At 41.6% G+C, this 22371-nt stretch overlaps 1 protein-coding gene across 1 annotated transcript in view; it reads left to right on the forward strand.

Moving 5' to 3' along the window:
* The window catches only part of LOC128696442 (zinc finger CCHC domain-containing protein 7), a 277915-nt gene that overhangs the window by 86737 nt on the left and 168807 nt on the right, over positions 1 to 22371 (forward strand). Inside the window, exon 4 of the mRNA XM_070090407.1 lies at positions 4414 to 4553. Coding sequence (XP_069946508.1) covers positions 4414 to 4553 — 140 coding nt within the window. The remainder of the gene's footprint in view (positions 1 to 4413; positions 4554 to 22371) is intronic.

The raw sequence follows: 22371 nt of genomic DNA on the forward strand, positions 1-22371 counted from the left end.
CTGGGCCCGACGACATTCATATTCGTATGCTACAACATTTACATCAGTCAGCCCTTGCAGTCCTATTATGCCTTTACAATCTTATTTGGTCACAAGGAGTTCTTCCACAGCTGTGGAAATCCGCCATTGTTTTCCCTTTCCGCAAACTAGGCACTACGAGACATGAAACCTCCCACTATCGTCCCATTGCTCTTACCAGTGCAGTTTGCAAAGTGATGGAACGCCTAGTAAATAGACGTTTAGTGTGGTATTTAGAGACACACAACAGTCTCTCCACTCGTCAATATGGCTTTCGTAAGGGACGTTCTACCATAGACCCCTTACTACGCTTGGATACGTATGTTCGTAATGCCTTTGCGAATAACCACTCAGTTATTGCCATATTTTTTGACCTTGAGAAGGCATATGACACAACTTGGAGGTATAATATTTTAGCCAAAGCCCACTCCTTAGGCCTTTGAGGCAGTCTACCATCCTTCCTTAAGAACTTTTTAACTGACAGGCATTTCCGTGTTCGGGTTAATAATGTGCTCTCCCCGGACTTTATCCAAGCCGAAGGTGTCCCCCAGGGATGTGTTCTGAGCACAACACTTTTTCTCCTTGCTATTAATGATTTGGCCTCTAGTCTTCCATCAAATATTTGGTCATCACTCTATGTTGATGACTTCGTTATTGCCTGTGCAGGCGCTGACTGTCGCCTCATTACAGTTTCTCTCCAGCATGCAGTCGACCGTGTTTCCAATTGGGCCACCACACGTGGGTTTAAATTTTCCAGCTCTAAAACCCACCAAATTACTTTCACTAGACGCTCTGTCATCTCCGATCATCCTTTGTACCTCTATGGCTCCCGTATCCCTGAACGTGATAGTCAAGTTTCTGGGCCTCCTCTTTGATCGTAGGTTATCCTGGAAACCTCACATTACCTCTCTGAAGGCAACTTGTCACAACCGGCTGAACCTTCTTAAAACCCTTGCTCATCTTTCATGGGGAGCTGATCGTCGAACCCTCCTTCGCCTACATTCCACCCTTATTTTATCGAAACTTGATTATGGTGACCAGATCTATTCAGCGGCATCTCCTGCTACTCTCTCTAGCCTTAACCCCATTCATCACCAAGGATTACGTTTATGCCTTGGTGTTTTTCTCTCTTCCCCTGTTGAGAGCCTCTATGCAGAAGCGAACGTTCCATCCTTATCCAATCGCCGTGATGCCCATTGCCTTCGCTACTATGTACGCTCTCATGATCTCCTCAATCCTTCCATTTATAGAATGGTCACTGATATTAGTAGACATTCTTTATTTGTTCGCCGCCCCTGTTTACTCCGTCCCTTCTCTCTTCGCCTTCATTCGCTCGTCTTCTCTTCAATTCCCACCTTTCTATGTTCATGTAGCATCTCACTTTTCCCTACCCCCCTGGGAAGTTCCAGCTGTTCGAGTCTGTTCTTTCTCTCTCCCTTGCTCGAAAGCCCAACTGTCTAAGGTCGCTTCCCACTCTATTTTTCTTGACCACTTTCATTCTCATTCTCATGCCATTGCTGTGTACACAGATGGCTCTAAGTCTTCTGATGGCGTAGGATTCGCAGCAGTGTTTCCGGACAGCGTCGTACGAGGGCATTTACTATCTTCGGCTAGTATTTTTACTGCTGAATTGTATGCCATCCTTGCAGCACTTATCCGTATTGCATCTATGGCTGTGTCATCATTTGTGGTTGTCTCAGACTCCCTTAGTGCTTTACAGGCTATACAGAAATTTGATACACCTCACCCCTTAGTCCTCCGTATCCAACTTTGGCTACGCCGCATCTTTACCAAGTATAAAGATATTGTTTTTTGTTGGGTCCCTGGTCATGTTGACGTACAGGGCAATGAACAGGCAGACACTGCTGCGCGGTCAGCAGTACATGACCTACCAGTTTCATATAGAGGTGTTCCATTTACGGACTATTTTGCTGCAATATCTTCCCATTTTCACACCCGTTGGCAACACCGTTGGTCTACTATGCTCGGCAACAAACTTCAATCTATTAAACCAAATATAGGTTACTGACCGTCTTCTTATCGCCAGTGTCGAGGTTGGGAGACTACTCTCTCCCATCTTCGCATTGGCCATACTCGTCTTACTCATGGATATCTCATGGAGAGGCGCCCTGCTCCTCTCTGTGAGAATTGCCAAGCGCCATTATCAGTCAGCCACATTCTGTTGGACTGCCCACTTTATCAACGAGCACGCAGAATTTACTTCCGTCGTCGTCTTCGCTCCGCTGCTCTCTTTTTACCTTCCCTTCTCGCTGATGGACCCACCTTTCATCCGGACTCTCTCATTGGCTTTTTGACAACAACTGACTGACTTCACAAATTCTGATACCTTCAGCCCTTTCTACTTCAATCTCTTGCTACCCTCTACCCCCGTACTATCCCCTGCCCCGCTGTTTTCTGTAACCTACTGATCATCCCTCCCTTCTGCCATCCAATACCCTCGCTTCCTTCCCTACCCTGCAGCGCTGTATAGCCCTTGTGGCTTAGCACTTCTTTTTGATTATAATAATGGCTTAATTTGCAAACTCGGGTCAACCCCTCGGAAGTAATGCAAATAAGCAAATAAAACACTAAGATACAAAGACTGACCAGTAAGCAGGAAGCAAACAGACTGATGGACGCTTGCTCGGGGTAGCTGGCTGCTAGGCTAGCATGCGGTCAACACAGTGTCCGTCGTCGGCTGACAAGTTATCTCCATACATCTGCGTAAATATAAAATTTACACGCTCACCGCTGGCACCATTTGTTGGGGGGGTTTGTGGAGATGTGATGGTTGGAGTTAAACACACTTGTTGGATGGTAACACTTATATTAGCAGAGTGTGAGAGGGGAGCCCAGACTGCCTGTGTTGCCTGTTCATAGACCTAAGCGCTCACATGCGGCATCACGTGACATCACACAAGCTAGTCACTGAACCTAGCAAGGGGTCAACTATGTAAAACATATGGATGGTACTAACTATGATAGATAACATATATATATATACAGGGAATCAACAACTGTGCTGACAAATGGGTAGTTTCTTGTACTCATTCGATAGAAAAGATGGAGTTCTAGCGAAATAGGTATGATTTTTGTCTACTGGTACATTGGAATTGGCCGAAAGTAGGGCTCAAATTGGGCGAAATCGCCGATGCGTAAACATCGTCGAGACCGCTAACTTCACGAGAGCATAATTCCATAAGTTTTCCATCAAATTTCATAATTTTGGTGTAATTTTGATTGGGAAAAGATTCTCTATCATTTCATAAGAAAAAATAATTTTTTTTTCTAAAAAATTTCCGACCCTGAGAACAAGTTTAAGACAGGGCCTGCCGACCCTGAAAGGGTTAATACCCCTATGGGCTGGTTCCACACCAGGCCTCCTGGTGGATCAAGACCGCATACAGAGGTAATTCTGAGCAAATTGTCTAGCCAGTTAATTCGGTGATGAATGTAGAAGGTTGTTCATAAGGGGATTCAAGAGAAGTCTCTTTTAGGGAGCTGTCATGGCAACAAACTGTGGAAGTGGTCTTTAATATGAGGTTGAATAATAGGAGAATATGTCATGTTGAATAATCAATAATGTTAGTGTCCTCTGATTCTTCCTCATAACTACAATATTTTGTTTTTGGCAATGCATCCTGAACAGGCTTTTCCCTGCTGATACAACTGCAGTGCAATGAATATGGCTGCCATCATCCAGTCTGGAGGAATCTGTAGCTCTTACAAATTCTTAAAATATTACTGTAGTATTCTTAATGGGTTATTACTGAAAGGAGGTCCATGTTTTGGCTGATGGCTTCAAAATGGTGCACCACTTAAGAGCTTGAGTGGCAGACAGCACAGACCTCAGTAGTGCAGTGGTGAGAGGAGGGGCAGCTCCAGAAGTTTCATTTAGGAGAAGCTGACGGGTGGCAATCTGGTTGGAAGAGGGAGTTTGTTATAGAAGTACAGTACTCTTAACAGGTTGCTCTTCCTTTTAAGTGGCTCTTAGAACCTGAATACAGAAAAGTAGGCTTCTGTCAGTGGCTAGTACTTTTGCATTTAAAAACCTAGTTTACACATCTTTCAACAAACCGGCCATATCCTCCCCGAGGCAGGGCAGCCCAAAAAGAAAAACAAAAGTTCCTTTTTTTAAATTTAGTAATATATACAGGAGAAGGGGGTTACTAGCCCCTTGCTCCCGGCATTTTAGTTGCCTCTTAGGACATGCATGGCTTACAGAGGAAGAATTCACATGTTTTCTATAAATTACATAATCCCTTTACAAATACATCTCATAAGATTCAGTGAAAAGGATTGTACACATAATGTCTGAAGTCACCTGAATTGTATAGTGTTATGAAAGCATGTCTTAGTATTCTTCACGAAGTAATTGTTGAATTGTATTTCTAGCTTCATGTTACAACTGCTCGAAGATGGGGCACATAGCTCGTGATTGTCCTGAACCTGAGCGTACTTGCTATGTGTGCAACAAGAGTGGTCACATTTCTCGTCAGTGCACAGAGAACAAGAGCGAGAACCGAAATGCCAAGGTAAGTGTACTGCACTCTCTCAAACAATAATATATTTTCTCTTAAAGAGGGTATTCTTTGATTGAAAATAATTAATGATCTAGCTTTCTTAACATTTCCTAGTCACATTAAAACAATTGGATCAGCTTAAGATATTTGCCAGTTGGCAAATAGTAACAAAATACAAATAAATAAATTAATTAATTGGAGGGATATGTTGTGTATCTTTATACGTATATGCTTCTAAACTGATGTGTTCTGGGCACCTCTGCAAAAACAGTGATTATGTGTGAGTGAGGTGAAAGTGTTGAATGATGATGAAAGTATTTTCTTTTTGGGGATTTTCTTTCTTTTTTGGGTCACACTGCCTCGGTTGGAGACGACCGACTTGTTAAAAAAAAAAATGTACATCTTTCTTTCTTTCAACACACCGGCCGCATCCCACCGAGGCGGGGTGGCCCAAAAGAAAAAAACAAAGTTTCTCCTTTAAAATTTAGTAATATATACAGGAGAAGGGGTTACTAGCCCCTTGCTCCCGGCATTTCAGTCGCCTCTTACAACATGCATGGCCTACGGAGGAAGAATTCTGTTCCACTTCCCCATGGAGACAAGAGGAAATAAACAAGAACAAGAACTAGAAAGAAAATAGAAGAAAACCCAGAGGGGTATGTATATATACGCTTGTACATGTATGTGTAGTGTGACCTGAGTGTAAGTAGAAGTAGCAAGACGTACCTGAAATTTTGCATGTTCATGAGACAGAAAAAAGGACACCAGCAATCCTACCATCATGTAAAACAATTACAGGCTTTCGTTTTACTCACTTGGCAGGACGGTAGTACCTCCCTGGGCGGTTGCTGTCTACCAACCTACTACCTAGGAAAAAAAAAAATGTACATATATACATATACATACATATACATGATGAGGGGATCAAATGATTTAGATAAAGAAAAATTGGATATTAAATTGGGGAGGAGGAGTATGGAAGAAGTGAATGTTTTAAGATACTGTACTTGGGAGTTGACGTGTCGGCGTATGGATTTATGAAGGATGAGGTTAATCATAGAATTGATGAGGGAAAAAAGGTGAATGGTGCATTGAGGTATATGTGGAGTCAAAAAACATTATCTATGGAGGCAAAGAAGGGAATGTATGAAAGTATAGTAGTACCAACACTCTTATATGGGTGTGAAGCTTGGGTTGTAAATGCAGCAGCGAGGAGGCTGTTGGAGGCAGTGGAGATGTCCTGTCTAAGGGCAATGTGTGGTGTAAATATTATGCAGAAAATTTGGAGTGTGGAAATTAGGAGAAGGTGTGGAGTTAATAAAAGTATTAATCAGAGGGCTGAAGAGGGGTTGTTGAGGTGGTTTGGTCATTTAACCCTTAAACGGTCCAAACAGATCGACGTTCAAATCCGTAGTGCTCCAAGCGTAGATCTACGTTTTTTTTTTACATATTTTCGAACATAACAAAAAACAAATGTAGATAAAAGTTTTTTTTACACATTTTCAAATGAAAAAAAATCTACATTTTTTACATACTTTCAAATGTTGAAAAAACGTATATACAGTGGACCCCCGGTTAACGAACTTTTTTCATTCCAGTAGCATGTTCAGGTGCCAGTACTGACCGAATTTTTTCCCATAAGGAATATTGTGAAGTAGATTAGTCCATTTCAGACCCCCAAACATACACGTACAAACGCACTTACATAAATACACTTACATAATTGGTCGCATTTGGAGGTGATCGTTAAGCGGGGGTCCACTGTATACGTTTGGACCATTTAAGGGTTAAAGAGAATGGATCAAAGTATAAATCTGTAGGGGAAGGAAGGCGGGGTAGGGGTCGTCCTCGAAAAGGTTGGAAGGAAGTGGTAAGGGAGGTTTTGTGGGCGAGGGGCTTGGAATTCCAGCAGGCGTGCATGAGCGTGTTCGATGGGAGTGAATGGAGACGAATGGTATTTGGGACCTGACGATCTGTTGGAGTGTGAGCAGGGTAATATTTAGTGAAGGGACTCTGGGAAATCGGTTATTTTTGTATAGCCGGACTTGAGTCCTGGAAATGGGAAGTACAATGCCTGCACTCTAAAGGAGGGATTCGGGATTTTAGCAGTTTGGAAGGATATGTTGTGTATCTTTATAAGTATATGCTTCTAAACTGTTGTGTTCTGAGCACGTCTGCAAAAACAGTGATTATGTGTGAGTGAGGTGAAAGTGTTGAATGATGATGAAAGTATTTTCTTTCTGGGGATTTTCTTTTTGGGTCACCCTGCCTCGGTGGGAGACGGCTGACTTTTAAAAAAAAAAAAATACATATACGTCCATACACGCATATACAAGGAGGTTTTAGAGTGGGTATTGTATGCGTAGATCAAGTGTTTACATTGAAGCATATATGTGAACAGTATTTAGATAAAGGTAGGGAAGTTTTTATTGCATTTATGGATTTAGAAAAGGCATATGATAGTGGATAGGGGAGCAGTGTGGCAGATGTTGCAAGTGTATGGAATAGGCGGTAAGTTACTAAATGCTGTAAAGAGTTTTTATGAGGATAGTGAGGCTCAGGTTAGGGTGTGTGGAAGAGATGGAGACTACTTCCTGGTAAAAGTAGGTCTTAGACAGGGATGTGTAATGTCATCATGGCTGTTTAATATATTTATAGATGGGGTTGTAAAAGAAGTAAATGCTAGAATGTTCGGGAGAGGGGTGGGATTAAATTATGGGGAATCATATACAAAATGGGAATTGACACAGTTGGTTTTTGCTGATGATACTGTGCTTATGGGAGATTCTAAAGAAAAATTGCAAAGGTTAGTGGACGAGTTTGGGAGTGTGTGTAAAGGTAGAAAGTTGAAAGTGAACATAGAAAAGAGTAAGGTGATGAGGGTATCAAATGATTTAGATAAAGAAAAATTGGATATCAAATTGGGGAGGAGGAGTATGGAAGAAGTGAATATTTTCAGATATTTGGGAGTTGAAGTGTCGGCGGATGGATTTATGAAGGATGAGGGTAATCATAGAATTGATGAGGGAAAAAAGGAGAGTGGTGCATTGAGGTATATGTGTAGACAAAAAACGTTATCTATGGAGGCAAAGAATGGAATGCGTGAAAGTATCGTAGTACCAACACTCTTTCATGGGTGTGAAGCTTGGGTTGTAAATGCTGCAGCGAGGAGGAGGTTAGAGGCAGTGGAGATGTCCTCTCTAAGGGAAATGTGTGGTGTAAATATTATGCAGGAAATTCGGAGTGTGGAAATTAGGAGAAGGCATGAAGTTAATAAAAGTATTAGTCAGAGGGCTGAAGTGGGGTTGTTGAGGTGGTTTGGTCATTTAGAGAGAAGGGATCAAAGCAGAATGACATGGAGAGCATATAAATCTGTAGGGGAAGGAAGACTGGGTAGGGGTCGTCCTCGAAAGGGTTGGAAGGAAGGGGTAAAGGAGGTTTTGTGGGTGAGGGACTTGGACTTCCAGCAAGCGTGCGTGAGCATGTTCGATAGGAGTGAATGGAGATGAATGGTATTTGGGACCTGACGAGCTGTTGGAGTGTAAGCAGGGTAATATTTAGTGAAGGGATTCAGGGAAACCCGTTATTTTTATATAGATGGACTTGAGTCCTGGAAATGGGAAGTACAATGCCTGCACTCTAAAGGAGGGGTTCGGGATATTGTCAGTTTGGAGGGATATGTTGTGTATGTTTGTGTGTATGCTTCTAAGCTGTTGTATTCTGGGCATCTCTGCAAAAACAGTGATTATGTGTGAGTGAGGTGAAAGTGTTGAATGATGAAAGTATTTTCTTTTTGGGGATTTTCTTTATTTTTGGGTCACTCTGCCTCGGTGGGAGACAGCCGACTTGTTGAAAAATGTGTGTGTGTGTATGCATTTTAACAAGTTTGCCGTCTGCCACAGAGGCAGGGTGACCCAAAAAGAAAGAAAATCCCCAAAAAGAAACTACTTTAATCATCATTCAACACTTCCACTTCACTCACACATAATCACTGTTTTTGCAGAGATGCCCAGAATACAAAGGTTTAGAAACATATTCGTATAAAGATACAAAAATATATCCCTCCAAACTGCCAATATCCCAAACCCCTCCTTTAAAGTGCAGGCATTGTACTTCCCATTTCCAGGACTCAAGTCCAGCTTTATAAAAATAACTAACTGGTTTCCCTGAATCCCTTCACTAAATATTACCCTGCTTACACTCCAACAGCTCGTCGGGTCCCAAATACCATTCGTCTCCATTCACTCCTATCTAACACACTCACACACGCTTGCTGGAAGTCCCAAGACCCTTGCTCAGAAAACTTCGTTTACCCCCCTCCCTCCCAACCTTTTCGAGGACAACCCTTACCCCACCTTCCTTCCCCTACAGATTTCTATGCTCTCCATGTCATTCTACTTTGATCCCTTCTCTAAATGACCAAACCACCTCAACAACCCCTCTTCAGCCCTCTGACTAATACTTTTATTAACTCCTCACCTTTTAATTTCCACACTCTGAATTTTCTGGCCAGAAGTTACACTACACATTGCCTTTAGACAGGACATCTCCACTGCCTTCAACAGTCTCCTCGCTGCAGCATTTACAACCCAAGCTTCACATCCATATTAGAGTGTTGGTACCATTATACTTTCATACATTCCCTTCTTTGCCTCCATAGATAACGTTTTTTTGTCTCCACATATACCTCAACGCACCACTCACTTTTTTCCTTCGTCAGTTCTATGATTAATCTCGCCCTTCATAAATCCATCTGCCGACATGTCAACTCCCAAATATCTGAAAACGTTCACTTCTTCCATACTCCTCCTCCCCTATTTGATATCCAATTTTTCTTTATCTAAATCATTTGATACCCTCATCACCTTACTCTTTTCTATGTTCACTATCAACTTTCTATCTTTACACACACTCCCAAACTCGTCCACTAACCTTTGCAATTTCTCTTTAGAATCTCCCATAAGCACAGTATCATCAGCAAAAACCAACTGTGTCAATTCCCATTTTGTATTTGATTCCCCATAATTTAATCCCACCCCTCTCCCAAACACCCTAGCATTTACTTCTTTTACAACCCCATCTATAAATATATTAAACAGCCATGGTGACATTACACATCCCTGTCTAAGACCTACTTTTACCGGGAAGTAGTCTCCCTCTCCTCTACACATCCTAACGTGAGCCTCACTATCCTCATAAAAACTTTTTACAGCATTTATTAACTTACTACTTTTTCCATATACTTGCAACATCTGCCACATAGCTCCCCTATCCACTCTATCATATGCCTTTTCTAAATCCATAAATGTAATAAAAACTTCCCTACCTTTATCTAAATACTGCTCACATATATGCTTCAATGTAAACACCTGATCTACACATCCCCTACCCACTCTAAAAACCTCCTTGCTCATCCGTAATCCTACATTCTGTCTTGCCTCTAATTCTTTCAATAATAACCCTACCGTACTTTTCCTGGTATACTCAGTAAGCTAATTCCCCTATAATTTTTATAATCTTGTTTATTCCCCTTCCCTTTATATGAAGGAACTATACATGCTCTCTGCCAATCCCTAGCTACCTTATGCTCTTTCATATATTTATTAAACAAAAATACCAACCACTCTAATGCTAGTTCCCCCCCACCCCTCCCTCTGCTTTTAACATTTCTGTCATGATCCCATCAGTTCCAGCTGCTTTACCCCCTTTCATTCTATGCAATGCCTTGTGCACCTCCCCCACACTCACATCCTGCTCTTCTTCACTCCTAAAAGATGGTATACCTCCCTGGCCAGTGGATGAAATTGCCTCCTCCCTCTCTTCGTTGACATTTAAAAGTTCTTCAAAATATTCCTGCCATCTATCCAATACCTCCATCTCCCCATCTACTAACTCCCCTACTGTTTTTAACTGACACATCCATTCATTCCCTAGGCTTTCTTAACTTGTTTAACTCCAAAAATTTTTCTTATTTTCATTAAGATTTCTTGACAGTGCTTCTCCCACTCTGTCATCTGTTCTCCTTTTGCACTCACTACTCTCTTCACCCTTCTTTTACTCTCCATATACTCTGATCTTCTCATAACACTTCTGCTTTGTAAAATCCTCTCATAAGCTACCTTTTTCTCTCTTATCACACCCTTTACTTCATTCCACCAATCACTCCTCTTTCCTCCTGCACCCACCCTCCTGTAACCACAAACTTCTGCCCCACATTCTAATACTGCATTTTTAAAACTATTCCAACCCTCTTCAAACCCCCCCCCCCCCAACACTACTCATACTCGCACTAGCCCGCCTTTCTGCCAATAGTTGTTTATATCTCACCCTAACTTCCTCCTCCCTTAGTTTATACACTTTCACCTCTCTTACTTGTTGCCAGCTTCCTCTTTTCCCATCTACCTCTAATTCTAACTACATGTACATGTACATCCTGGAGCCTACCCATCTACCTCTTATCCACCAATACGTAATCTAACAAACTACTTTCATTACGTGCTATATCATACTTTGTATATTTATTTATCCTCTTTTTTTCATAAAATATGTATTACTTATTACCAGACCTCTTTCTACACATAGCTCAGTTTAAAGGCTCCCCATTTTCATTTACCCCTGGCACCCCAACTTTACCTACTACTCCCTCCACAACATTTTTACCCACTTTAGCATTGAAATCCCCAACCAAAAGTACTTCACACTTGGTTCAAAACTCCCCATGCATTCACTCAACATTTTCCAAAATCTCTCTCCTCTACACTTCTCTCTTCTCCAGGTGCATATACACTTACTATAACCCACTTTTCACATCCAACCTTTATTTTACTCCACATAATCCTTGAATTAATACATTTATAGTCCCTATTTTCCTGCCATAGCTTATCCTTCAACATTATTGCTACTCCTTCTTTAGCTCTAACTCTGTAGATGAATGGTTCAGAGAACTGACATGTTGATAAATTAGACACATGTGCAACTCTTGGGTATCTTTATTGAGGAAACGTTTCGCCACAGTGACTTCATCAGTCCATACGTAGGAGAAACTTGAAGAACAGGAGGAGAATGAGGTAATCAGTCCCTCAACCTTGAGTCGATGTGTTCAGTCCATCAATCTTGAATAGAATACAATTGATAGACTGAACACATCGACTCAAGGTTGAGGGACTGATTACCTTATTCTCCTCCTGTTCTTCAAGTTTCTCCTACGTATGGACTGATGAAGTCACTGTGTGGCGAAACGTTTCCTCAATAAAGACACCCAAGAGTTGCACATGTGTCTAATTTATCAGCTCTAACTCTATTTGAAACCCTTGACCTAATCCCATTTATTTCTCTCCACTGAAACTCCCACCCCATTCAGCTTTGTTTCACTTAAAGCCAGGACATCCAGCTTCCTCTCATTCATAACATCCACAGTCATCTCTTCCTTATCATTCGCACAACATCCGTGCACATTTTCTTCGTATTCTTTTTAGTAATCATTACAGCAAAAGGGGTTACTAGCCCATTGTTCCTGGTATTTTAGTTGACTTTTACAACACACATGGCTTACGGAGGAAAGATTCTTATTCCACTTCCCCATGGATATCAAAGGAAAAGTAATAAGAACAAGAACTCTTAAGATAAAATCAAAGAAAACTCAGATGAGTGTGTATAAATAAATGTGTACATGTATGTGTAGTGTGACTTAAGTGTAAGTAGAAGTAGCAAAACGTACCTGTAATCTTGCATATTTGAGACAGACACCAGCAATCCTACCATCATGTAAAACAATTACAGGCTTTCGTTTTACACTCGCTTGGCAGGATGGTAGTACCTCCCTGGGCAGTTGCTGTCTACCAACCTACTACCTAGTATTTATATATACATTTTTTTTTTTCAACAAACTGGCCGTATCCTACCAAGGCAGGGTGGCCCAAAAAGAATACCCAAAGTTTCTCTTTTTAAATTTAGTATTATACAGGAGAAGGGGTTACTAGGCCCTTGCTCCCGGCATTTTAGTCGCCTCTTACAACACGCATGGCTTACGGAGGAAGAATTCTGTTCCACTTCCCCAATGGAGATAAGAGGAAATAAATAAGAAGAACTAGAAAGAAAATAGAAGAAAACCCAGAGGGGTGTGTATATATATGCTTGTACATGTATGTGTAGTGTGACCTAAGTGTAAGTAGAAGTAGCAAGACGTACCTGAAATCTTGCATGTTTATGAGACAGAAAAAAGGACACCAGCAATCCTACCATCATGTAAAACAATTACAGGCTTTCGTTTTACACTCACTTGGCAGGATGGTAGTACCTCACTGGGTACACACACACATACAGTGGACCCTCGGTTATTGGCCATAATCCGTTCCAGAAGCTCAGCCTATAACTGAAATGGCTGAAAACCGAAATAATATTTCCCATAAGCATTAATGGAAATACAATTAATCCGTTCCAGACAAAAATATTTTTTTTTTTTTTTTTTTTTTTCAACAAACCGGCCGTATCCCACCAAGGCAGGGTGGCCCAAAAAGAAAAACGAAAGTTTCTCTTTTTAAATTTAGTAATTTATACGGGAGAAGGGGTTACTAGCCCCTTGCTCCTGGCATTTTAGTTGCCTCTTACAACACGCATGGCTTACGGAGGAAGAATTCTGTTCCACTTCCCCATGGAGATAAGAGGAAATAAACAACAACAAGAACTAGAAAGAAAATAGAAGAAAACCCAGAGGGATGTGTATATATACATATATATGCTTGTACATGCATGTGTAGTGTGACCTAAGTGTAAGTAGAAGTAGCAAGACGTACCTGAAATCTTGCACGTTTATGAGACAGAAAAAAAAGGACACCAGCAATCCTACCATCATGTAAAACAATTACAGGCTTTCGTTTTACACTCACTTGGCAGGACGGTAGTACCTCCCTGGGCGGTTGCTGTTTACCAACCTACTACCTAGAACAAAAATATTCACAAGAAAAATAATTTTTTTGACCATTATGTAAGTATTACATACCTTTATTGAAGACTAATGCTAGCTTCTGGAAGATAGGGAGGAGAAAAGAGAGAGGAGTTAGTGTTTTGAGGAGGAATATCTCTCCATAAAGACTTTTGGTAGCAAAGCCTTCTCTGGGGTCACTTCCCTTCTTTGTCTTTTAATGTCACTAGGACCAGCTTGAGAGTCACTGGACCCCTGTCGCACAACAAATCTGTCCCTGAATTGGGACAGGGTTTTGTCACTGAACATGTTGCAGCTTGGTCAGGGTGGTGTTTCTCTAGAAAAACTTGAACCCTAGTCAACATTGCACACACACATTTAATCTCTGAAGAAGGCACCTCCTTCACTCCCTCTTTTTCCTCCTCTGAAGCAAGTTCCTCAGCTGTAGTATGTTGCTCTTTGAGTTGAAGGTCTTATAGCTCTTCAGTGGTTAGCTCTTCCCTGTGGTCCTCCACCAACTCTTCCACATCCTCGCCACTCACCTCCAACCCCAGGGGCTTCCCCAGTGCCACAATAGAGTCCACAGGGTCGGAAAGGTCAGGATCAGCCTCAAACCTTTCAAAATCCCTCTCTTGGATACAACCTGGCCACAGTTTTCTCCAAGCAGAGTTCAAAGTCCTGGAAGTCACTCCCTCCCAAGCCTTACCTATAAAGCTTATGCAGTTGAGGATATTGAAGTGATTCCTCCAGAACTCTCTTAGGGTCAACTGAGTGTCCAAGGTCACTTCAAAGCACTTTTCAAACACTGCTTTGGCGTAGGGTTTTTTGAAATTAGAAATGACCTGCTGGTCCATGGGCTGGAGGAGAGGAGTGGTGTTAGAAGGCAAGAACTTCACTTATATAAAACTGAAGTCCCTAAACACTTGGTCTTCCAAGTCTGGAAGATGTACAGGAGCATTATCCAGTACGAGGAGGCACTTGATTGGCAATTTCTTGTCCAGGAGGTATTTTTTCACACTTGGGCCAAACACATCATTAACCCACTCTTTGAAAATTTGCCTTGTGACCCATGCCTTTTGATTTGTTTTCCACATCGCACACTATCTATTCTTGACGACATTGCTTTTCTTGAACACACTGGGACTTCGAGTGATACACCAGTAAAGGCTTCAATTTGAAATCCCCACTTGCATTACCACACAACATAAGAGTAAGCCTGTCTTTCATAGGCTTATGCCCTGGCAGTGCCTTTTCCTCCTGCGTGATGTAGGTCCTGTTTGGCATTTTCTTCCAAAACAGGCCTGTTTCATCACGAAGACTTGTTGGGGTTCGAATCCTTCAGCCTTTACATAGTCCTTGAATTTCTGTACATACTTTTCAGCTGCACATTTATCAGAATTTGCAGCCTCTCCATGCCTTACAGCACTGTGTATGCCACTGCTCTTCTTAAATCTCTCAAACCAGCCTTTGCTGTCCCTAAATTCACTACCAGCAGCACTTGTTCCAGGAGTTTTCTGTAGAAGATCCTCATGTAACTGCTTTGCCTTCTCACAAATAATAGATTCCACAACACTGTCTCCCACTAATTGTTTTTCCTTAATCCACAATAACAACTTTTCCATCTGTTCCATTATTGGTGACCTTTGTTTTGTTAGAAAAGTTATTCTTTTCACAATATTAGCATCCTTGATTTGTTCTTTCTTTGCCAGGATGGATGTAATCAATGATTTGTTTTTCCCGTACATCCTGGCAAGTTCCAGCACCCGCATATCACTCTTGTATTTATCAATCACTTCACACTTAAATTTAATGGTGTTTCTCGCTTTCTTTACCACAGGAACTTTACTAGGAACTTTCTTTGGAGCCATGGTTACTTATTTCACAGTTGCACTGCAAAAAACCCACAAAAAACAATGGAAAACAAGCAAAATGTTTGGATATATGAGCAGAAGCTTCCTCATGCACCGAGAGACACTGTCAAACTGACACGCAAGTGGCCCCAGCTGGTGGACAGATGCGTCCGAAATGGCCGATAACCAAAATAACGGCTGATCACCTGGAGCCAAAAAACCGGCCGATCACCAAGTTGGCCAGTAATGGGAACAGCCGATAACTGAGGGTCCACTGTATATATATTTTTTTTTCAACAAACTGGCCGTATCTCACCAAGGCAGGGTGGCCCAAAAACAAAAACGAAAGTTTCTCTTTTTAAATTTAGTAATTTATACGGGAGAAGGGGTTACTAGCCCCTTGCCCCCGGCATTTTAATCGCCTCTTACAACACGCATGGCTTATGGAGGAAGAATTCTGTTCCACTTCCCCATGGAGATGAGAGGAAATAAACAAGAACAAGAACCAGAAAGAAAATAGCAGAAAACCCAGAGGGGTGTGTGTGTGTGTGTGTGTGTGTGTGTGTGTGTGTGCACGCTTGTACATGTATGTGTAGTGTGACCTAAGTGTAAGTAGAAGTAGCAAGATGTACCTGAAGTCTTTCATGTTTGAGACAGAAAAAGGACACCAGGAATCCTACCATCATGTAAAACAATTACAGACTTTCGTTTTACACTCACTTGGCAGGACGGTAGTACCTCCCTGGGCGGTTGCTGTTTACCAACCTACTACCTAGGATATACGTACATATATGTATATCATAGATATTTTTTCTCTTCCCAATAATTTCTGGATTTTTCGTTTAAGTGCACAGTAAACCCTCGATAAATTGGACTTCCCTAGAGCAGATATTGGCTAAAATGGACAATTAAAAAAGCCATGAAGTGGACCAGATCTAGCCTAAAAGTTTCATCGGTTATTCTTATGAAAATGACCTAAGATGCAAGGGTTGAAGCAGCAGTGCATAAATGATATGCTCAGTAGTGCATTGCTAGTGTTGGCATTCATTATGCTGAGCTTTGCTGTGCTGCCTAGAGGCTAGCAAGTCATACAGACATGGAATTTGGGGCAAGTTATGGCTGGCTTTGGCATTTCCATAAATGCTATGGCTTGATTAACATAAAAACCTTTGGTGAAGCTGGCAGTGTTCTCACAGAAGAAATTGAACCCTTCAGATTATTACTAAATGAACTGATGGAGAGTAAAGGACTCCTCTTAACCCTGTAATGGGGATGAAACGAGTTTCTGGCGATCATTATCTGTCCACTGATTTTCATCAAACACTTCAAGAGGCTGAGAGAAATAAGCATTATGACAGAAAATGTGATTGAATGGGTGGAAGAAGGTGATGGAGATCCTGGTTACTAGATATTAAGTGAAACAGAAATTGCAGACAAAACTATTAGTACTCCTGAAGATGACCAGGGTAGTGATGATGACAAAGAGGAGACTATGAGGTCACCAAAATTGTCTTTAATAAGAAATTCAATTGATGCTCTCATTGCATACTCTGACCTCAAAGACAAAAAAGATATGCAGGCCTGTTATCGGATCTTTCGTGCTTTTAGGACACTTGTCATAAGAGAGCAGCATCAGTGGCTAAACAGACGAAGCTGGATTCATTCTTTAAACCTGTTCCTCATTCTGTTTCCCAAACCATTTACCAGTAGGCCTGAGCTGTCTAGGTCTTCTCACTCACCCATTACATCTGAACCATCAACATTTCCCACACATCGGTTTGTGTGTCTTCCACACCATTTGCAATGTTACTGCTGGAGCTTTACATCTACTCTGATTCAGAATAAGTTATTCTGGGTCACCGCTAGATTACATGGGAATACTGCACATACATAAGCTCATCTTCCCACCAGAAGAGGTAAGAAAAATTATTGTACTGTACTTGACTATGTATTTTGCTGTGCTGTACTTTTAACACATTTTCTTTTCCTGGTACTGGTATGTTATACAATACTGTAATGTAATACTGTATTGTGCTTGAGTTTATTTTAGTATGTTCAGTAGTCCATTAATACAGTGGATTAAGTCTCTCATATTGAGCATCTCTCTGTCTGGTAGTCAGTCGATTAAGTGGACTACATCTACTTAACCCTTAAATGGTCCAAACATATATATACTTTCTCTCGTGTAGCACCCCAAACGTATATATATGCTTTCTTTGTCATTCATTCAACATTGGCACGATAGGCCTGAGTCGTCTAGACATGAGAGAATGGGTGTGCACACTCAGTTTGCACCATATGAAAAAAATTGGGGATGCCTGGGCACCACATGCTTTTTTTTTCTCCTATAAATTTTTTTTTCTCAAAATATTCGGGGCGCTACGCGAGAGACCGTATATATACGTTTGGACCATTTAAAGGTTAATCAAAACTTTCAATATAATGGATTTTTGCTGAAGTGGACACCCCTTCTTTTCTATTATTCTGAGCCTACATTAAAATCAAATATGTATCTGAAAGTGTACAGTACGTATTATATACAGGTCCTCCATCACAAATCCGGCATCATTGGGACCTGTAGTGTGCCGGATTACTGAGTTTGCCGAATTACAGAGTGGCTAGGTTAGAATACACTTAATAAAATTAACCAACTTGACTTACACAGTTCATTGAACATTGGCAAAAATCGAACATTTCCCCTACTTTGAGCTCAATTTCAAGGTACATTTCATCATGAAAGCAATCAAAATCATGTCTATTTCTGTAATATATCTTCCATTCTATCAAATGTTCAAAAAAATGAGAATACAACCATAAAAACCATACGAAAATATACTGCAAAGAGGCGGCTAATGGCTGAGAAGTTAACTCCCTTATTTATCGTCCTTCTTTTTTATTTTTGTTGTACGTTAAGAAGCATCTTTCCATCATACATTGCCCAAGTTTCAATGAGATAGCCCAACAAACAACCGAGAAAAAAATATTTACCAAAAATCATATACTATGGCAAGCCCAAGCCAGGTACTGGAAATAAGTCACTTTATCTGACTTTTCTGGGTTATCCCAGGTTCTCTATACATACACTGCTATGTATGATAATCTATGTAACTGTATTTGTGTATAGCTGAATAAACTTATTTACTTCTAGTTTGTCAACTGAGTACAAGAAACCGCCCATTCACTTATTTCAACTACCCAATAAAGTGGTCAGAAATTGGCAATTTGGCCGATTTCACACAAATTTCAACAGATGCCAATTTCAAAATAGGATCCAGAATAAACAATGCAGACATTCCTGGCACTAAAATAACATTTTCTCTGTTAATTAGTCACGGCTACAGGCCCCTCTTATATTACTCTTGCTTTTCATTTGGAATTTTTATTCACAAAAAAATAGAAGATTTACTGTTATGCAGACTGCTGCATTATTGTAATACAGTGGACCCCCGCATAACGGACGCCTTGCATAGCGGACAATCCGCATAGCGGACGCTTTGATCGCTAAAATTTTGCCCCGCATAGTGGACAAAAACCCGCTCAGCGGCCTTCGTCCGAGACGCGTCCAATGTGCGGCCTGAGCCACGCTCACATGTTCCGCGGGTGGCATTGTTTACCAGCCAGCCTCCGCGGTAACATCCAAGCATACAATCGGAACATTTTGTATTATTACAGTGTTTTTGGTGATTTTTTTCTGGAAAATAAGTGACCATGGGCCCCAAGAAAGCTTCTAGTGCCAACCCTACAGCAATAAGGGTGAGAATTACTATGGAGATGAAGAAAAAGATCATTGATAAGTATGAAAGTGGAGTGCGTGTCTCCGAGCTGGCCAGGTTGTATAATAAACCCCAATCAACCATCGCTACTATTGGTGGTACAGCTGCTGCTGCTGCTGTATCACCGTCAGCTGCTGCTGCACTGTCAGCTGCTGCTGCTGTACCACCGTCAGCTGCTCCTGCTGCTGTAGTACCGTCTGCTGCTGCTGTAGCATCATCTGCTGCTGCTGTAGCATCGTCTGTTGCTGCTGTTCCACCGTCAGCTGCTGCTGCTGCTGTAGCATCGTCTGCTGCTGCTGCTGCTGTAGCATCGTCTGCTGCTGCTGTAACATCGTCAATTGCTGCTGTAGCATCGTCTGCTGCTGCTGTAGCATCGTCTGTTGCTGCTGTAGCATCGTCTGCTGCTGCTGCTGCTGTAGCATCGTCTGTTGCTGCTGTTCCACCGTCAGCTGCTGCTGCTGCTGTAGCATCGTCTGCTGCTGCTGCTGCTGTAGCATCGTCTGCTGCTGCTGTAACATCGTCAGTTGCTGCTGTAGCATCGTCTGCTGCTGCTGCTGCTGCTGCTGTAGCATCGTCTGCTGCTGCTGCTGCTGCTGCTGTAGCATCGTCTGCTGCTGCTGCTGTAGCATCGTCTGCTGCTGCTGTAACATCGTCAGTTGCTGCTGTAGCATCGTCTGCTGCTGCTGTAGCATCGTCTGTTGCTGCTGTAGCATCGTCTGCTGCTGCTGCTGCTGTAGCATCGTCTGCTGCTGCTGTAACATCGTCAGCTGCTGCTGCTGCTGCTGTAGCACCGTTGTTGGTGTGGCTTATTGAGAATACCAAGAAACAATTAACCCCAGAGGATTTGCCACCCAGGATAGCCCAAAAAAGTCAGTGTCATCGAAGACTGTCTAACTTATTTCCATTGGGGTCCTTAATCTTGTCTCCCAGGATGCAACCCACACCAGTCGACTAACACCCAGGTGAACAGGGAAAATGCCTGGAACTAGTGCTCATATTGGTGAATTTAGAGCCAGCAAAGGTTGGTTTGAGAGATTTAAGAATCGTAGTGACATACACAGTGTGATAAGGCCTGTTCTGGAAGAAAATACCAAACAGGACCTACAGTACTCAGGAGGAAAAGGCACTCCCAGGACACAGTGTCTCATCAGTCATTGCTGCATCTTCAATAAAGGTAAGTGTCATTTATTCTTCATTTAGTAGAGTAGTACATGCACAATATATATTGTGCATGTACTACTCTACTATTGTGCATGTATCCTTCTCTTTGTGTGTAGGAAAATGTATATTTCATGTGGTAAAAATTTTTTTTTCAAACTTTTGGGTGTCTTGCACGGATTAATTTGATTTCCATTATTTCTTATGGGGAAAATTCATTCGCATAGCGAACATTTCGCATAACAGCCAGCCCTCTTGCACGGATTAAGGTCGCTATGCGGGGGTCCACTGTAATTGTATAAATAATGTCAACCCATTCTTGACTCCGTATTGAAATTTGGACTGGCAGGCGGACAGGTATTGGACGGTGACGTCATTTGTTTACTCTTGAGCTTCGCTAAAGAATAGAACATTTTCACTACTGTGAGCGCAATTTCAAGGTACTTTTCGTCATGAAAGCAATCAAAATCATATCTATTTCTGTAATGTAGCTTTCATTCTATCAAATGAGGCCGAAAAAAATGAGAATATAACCATAACAACCATACAAAAATATACCGCTAAGCGGCCGCTAATGGCTGAGAAGTGAACTCCGCTGTTTATGGTCTGATTTCTTTCATTTTTGGTTTATGTGAAGAAGTATCTTTCCATCATACACTGCCCAAGTTTGAATAAGATAACCCAACAAACAACTGAGAAAATAATTTAATAATAATAATAATAATATCTTTTCTAGGTAGTAGGTTGGTAGACGGCAACCGCCCAGGGAGGTACTACCGTCCTGCCAAGTGAGTGTAAAACGGAAGCCTGTAATTGTTTTACATGATGGTAGGATTGCTGGTGTCCTTTTTTCTGTCTCATAAACATGCAAGGTTTCAGGTATGTCTTGCTACTTCTACTTACACTTAGGTCACACTACACATACATGTACAAATATATATACACACCCATCTGGGTTTTCTTCTATTTTCTTTCTTGTCCTTGTTTATTTCCTCTTACCTCCATGGGGAAGTGGAACAGAATTCTTCCTCCGTAAGCCATGCGTGTTGTAAGAGGCGACTAAAATGCTGGGAGCAAAGGGCTAGTAACCTCTTCTCCTGTATATATTACTAAATGTAAAAGGAGAAACTTTAGTTTTTCCTTTTGGGCCACCCCGCCTCAGTGGGATACGGCCGGTGTGTTGAAAGAAAGAAAGAATAATACAGTGGACCCCCGCATAACGATGGCATCGCATAGCGATTTTTCCGCATAACGATTACTTTTATCGCAAAATTTTTGCCCCGCATACCGATTTTCGTCCGAGACGCGTCCAATGTGCCCTCACATGTGCCGGCCGTCCCATTGTTTACCAGCCAGCCTCCGCGGTAACATCCAAGCATACACTCGGAATATTTCGTATTATTACAGTGTTTTCGGTGGTGTTTCTGGAAAATAAGTGACCATGGGCCCCAAGAAAGCTTCTAGTGCCAACCCTGTGGTAAAAAGGGTGAGAATTAGTATGGAAATTAAGAAAGATTTTGAAGGGTTTGGGGCTAACCCTGAGAAGCCTATGCCAGTTGTGGAATCCATTGTGCCTACTTCAAAGATTAAGGAAATGTGTGCAGAGTGGTTTGAACTGCAAACCTTTATAGATGAAAATCACCCTGACACAGCTGTTGCAAGCCGTGCTTGTGACTATTTCAATGACAATGTTATGGCCCATTTTAGGAAAGTCTTGAAGAAACGGGAGGTACAGAGCTCTATGGACAGATTTGTTGTGCGACAGAGGTCCAGTGACTCTGAAGCTGGTCCTAGTGGCATTAAAAGAAGAAGGGAAGTAACCCCAGAAAAGGACTTGCTACCTCAAGTCCTAATGGAAGGGGATTCCCCTTCTAAACAGTAAGAAGATAATGCTCTCCCCTCCTCCCATCCCATCAATCATCACCAGATCTTCAATAAAAGTAAGTGTCATGTAATTGTGCATGCCTTTTTCAGTTTGTGTGTATTAAAATTAACATTTCATGTGGTAAAAAAATTTTTTTTTCATACTTTTGGGCGTCTTGCACGGATTAATTTTATTTCCATTATTTCTTATGGGGAAAATTAATTCGCATAACGATTATTTCGCATAACGATGAGCCCTCTTGCAC

Source organism: Cherax quadricarinatus, chromosome 31 (genome assembly GCF_038502225.1).
Source record: "Cherax quadricarinatus isolate ZL_2023a chromosome 31, ASM3850222v1, whole genome shotgun sequence".
Lineage (NCBI taxonomy): Eukaryota > Metazoa > Arthropoda > Malacostraca > Decapoda > Parastacidae > Cherax > Cherax quadricarinatus.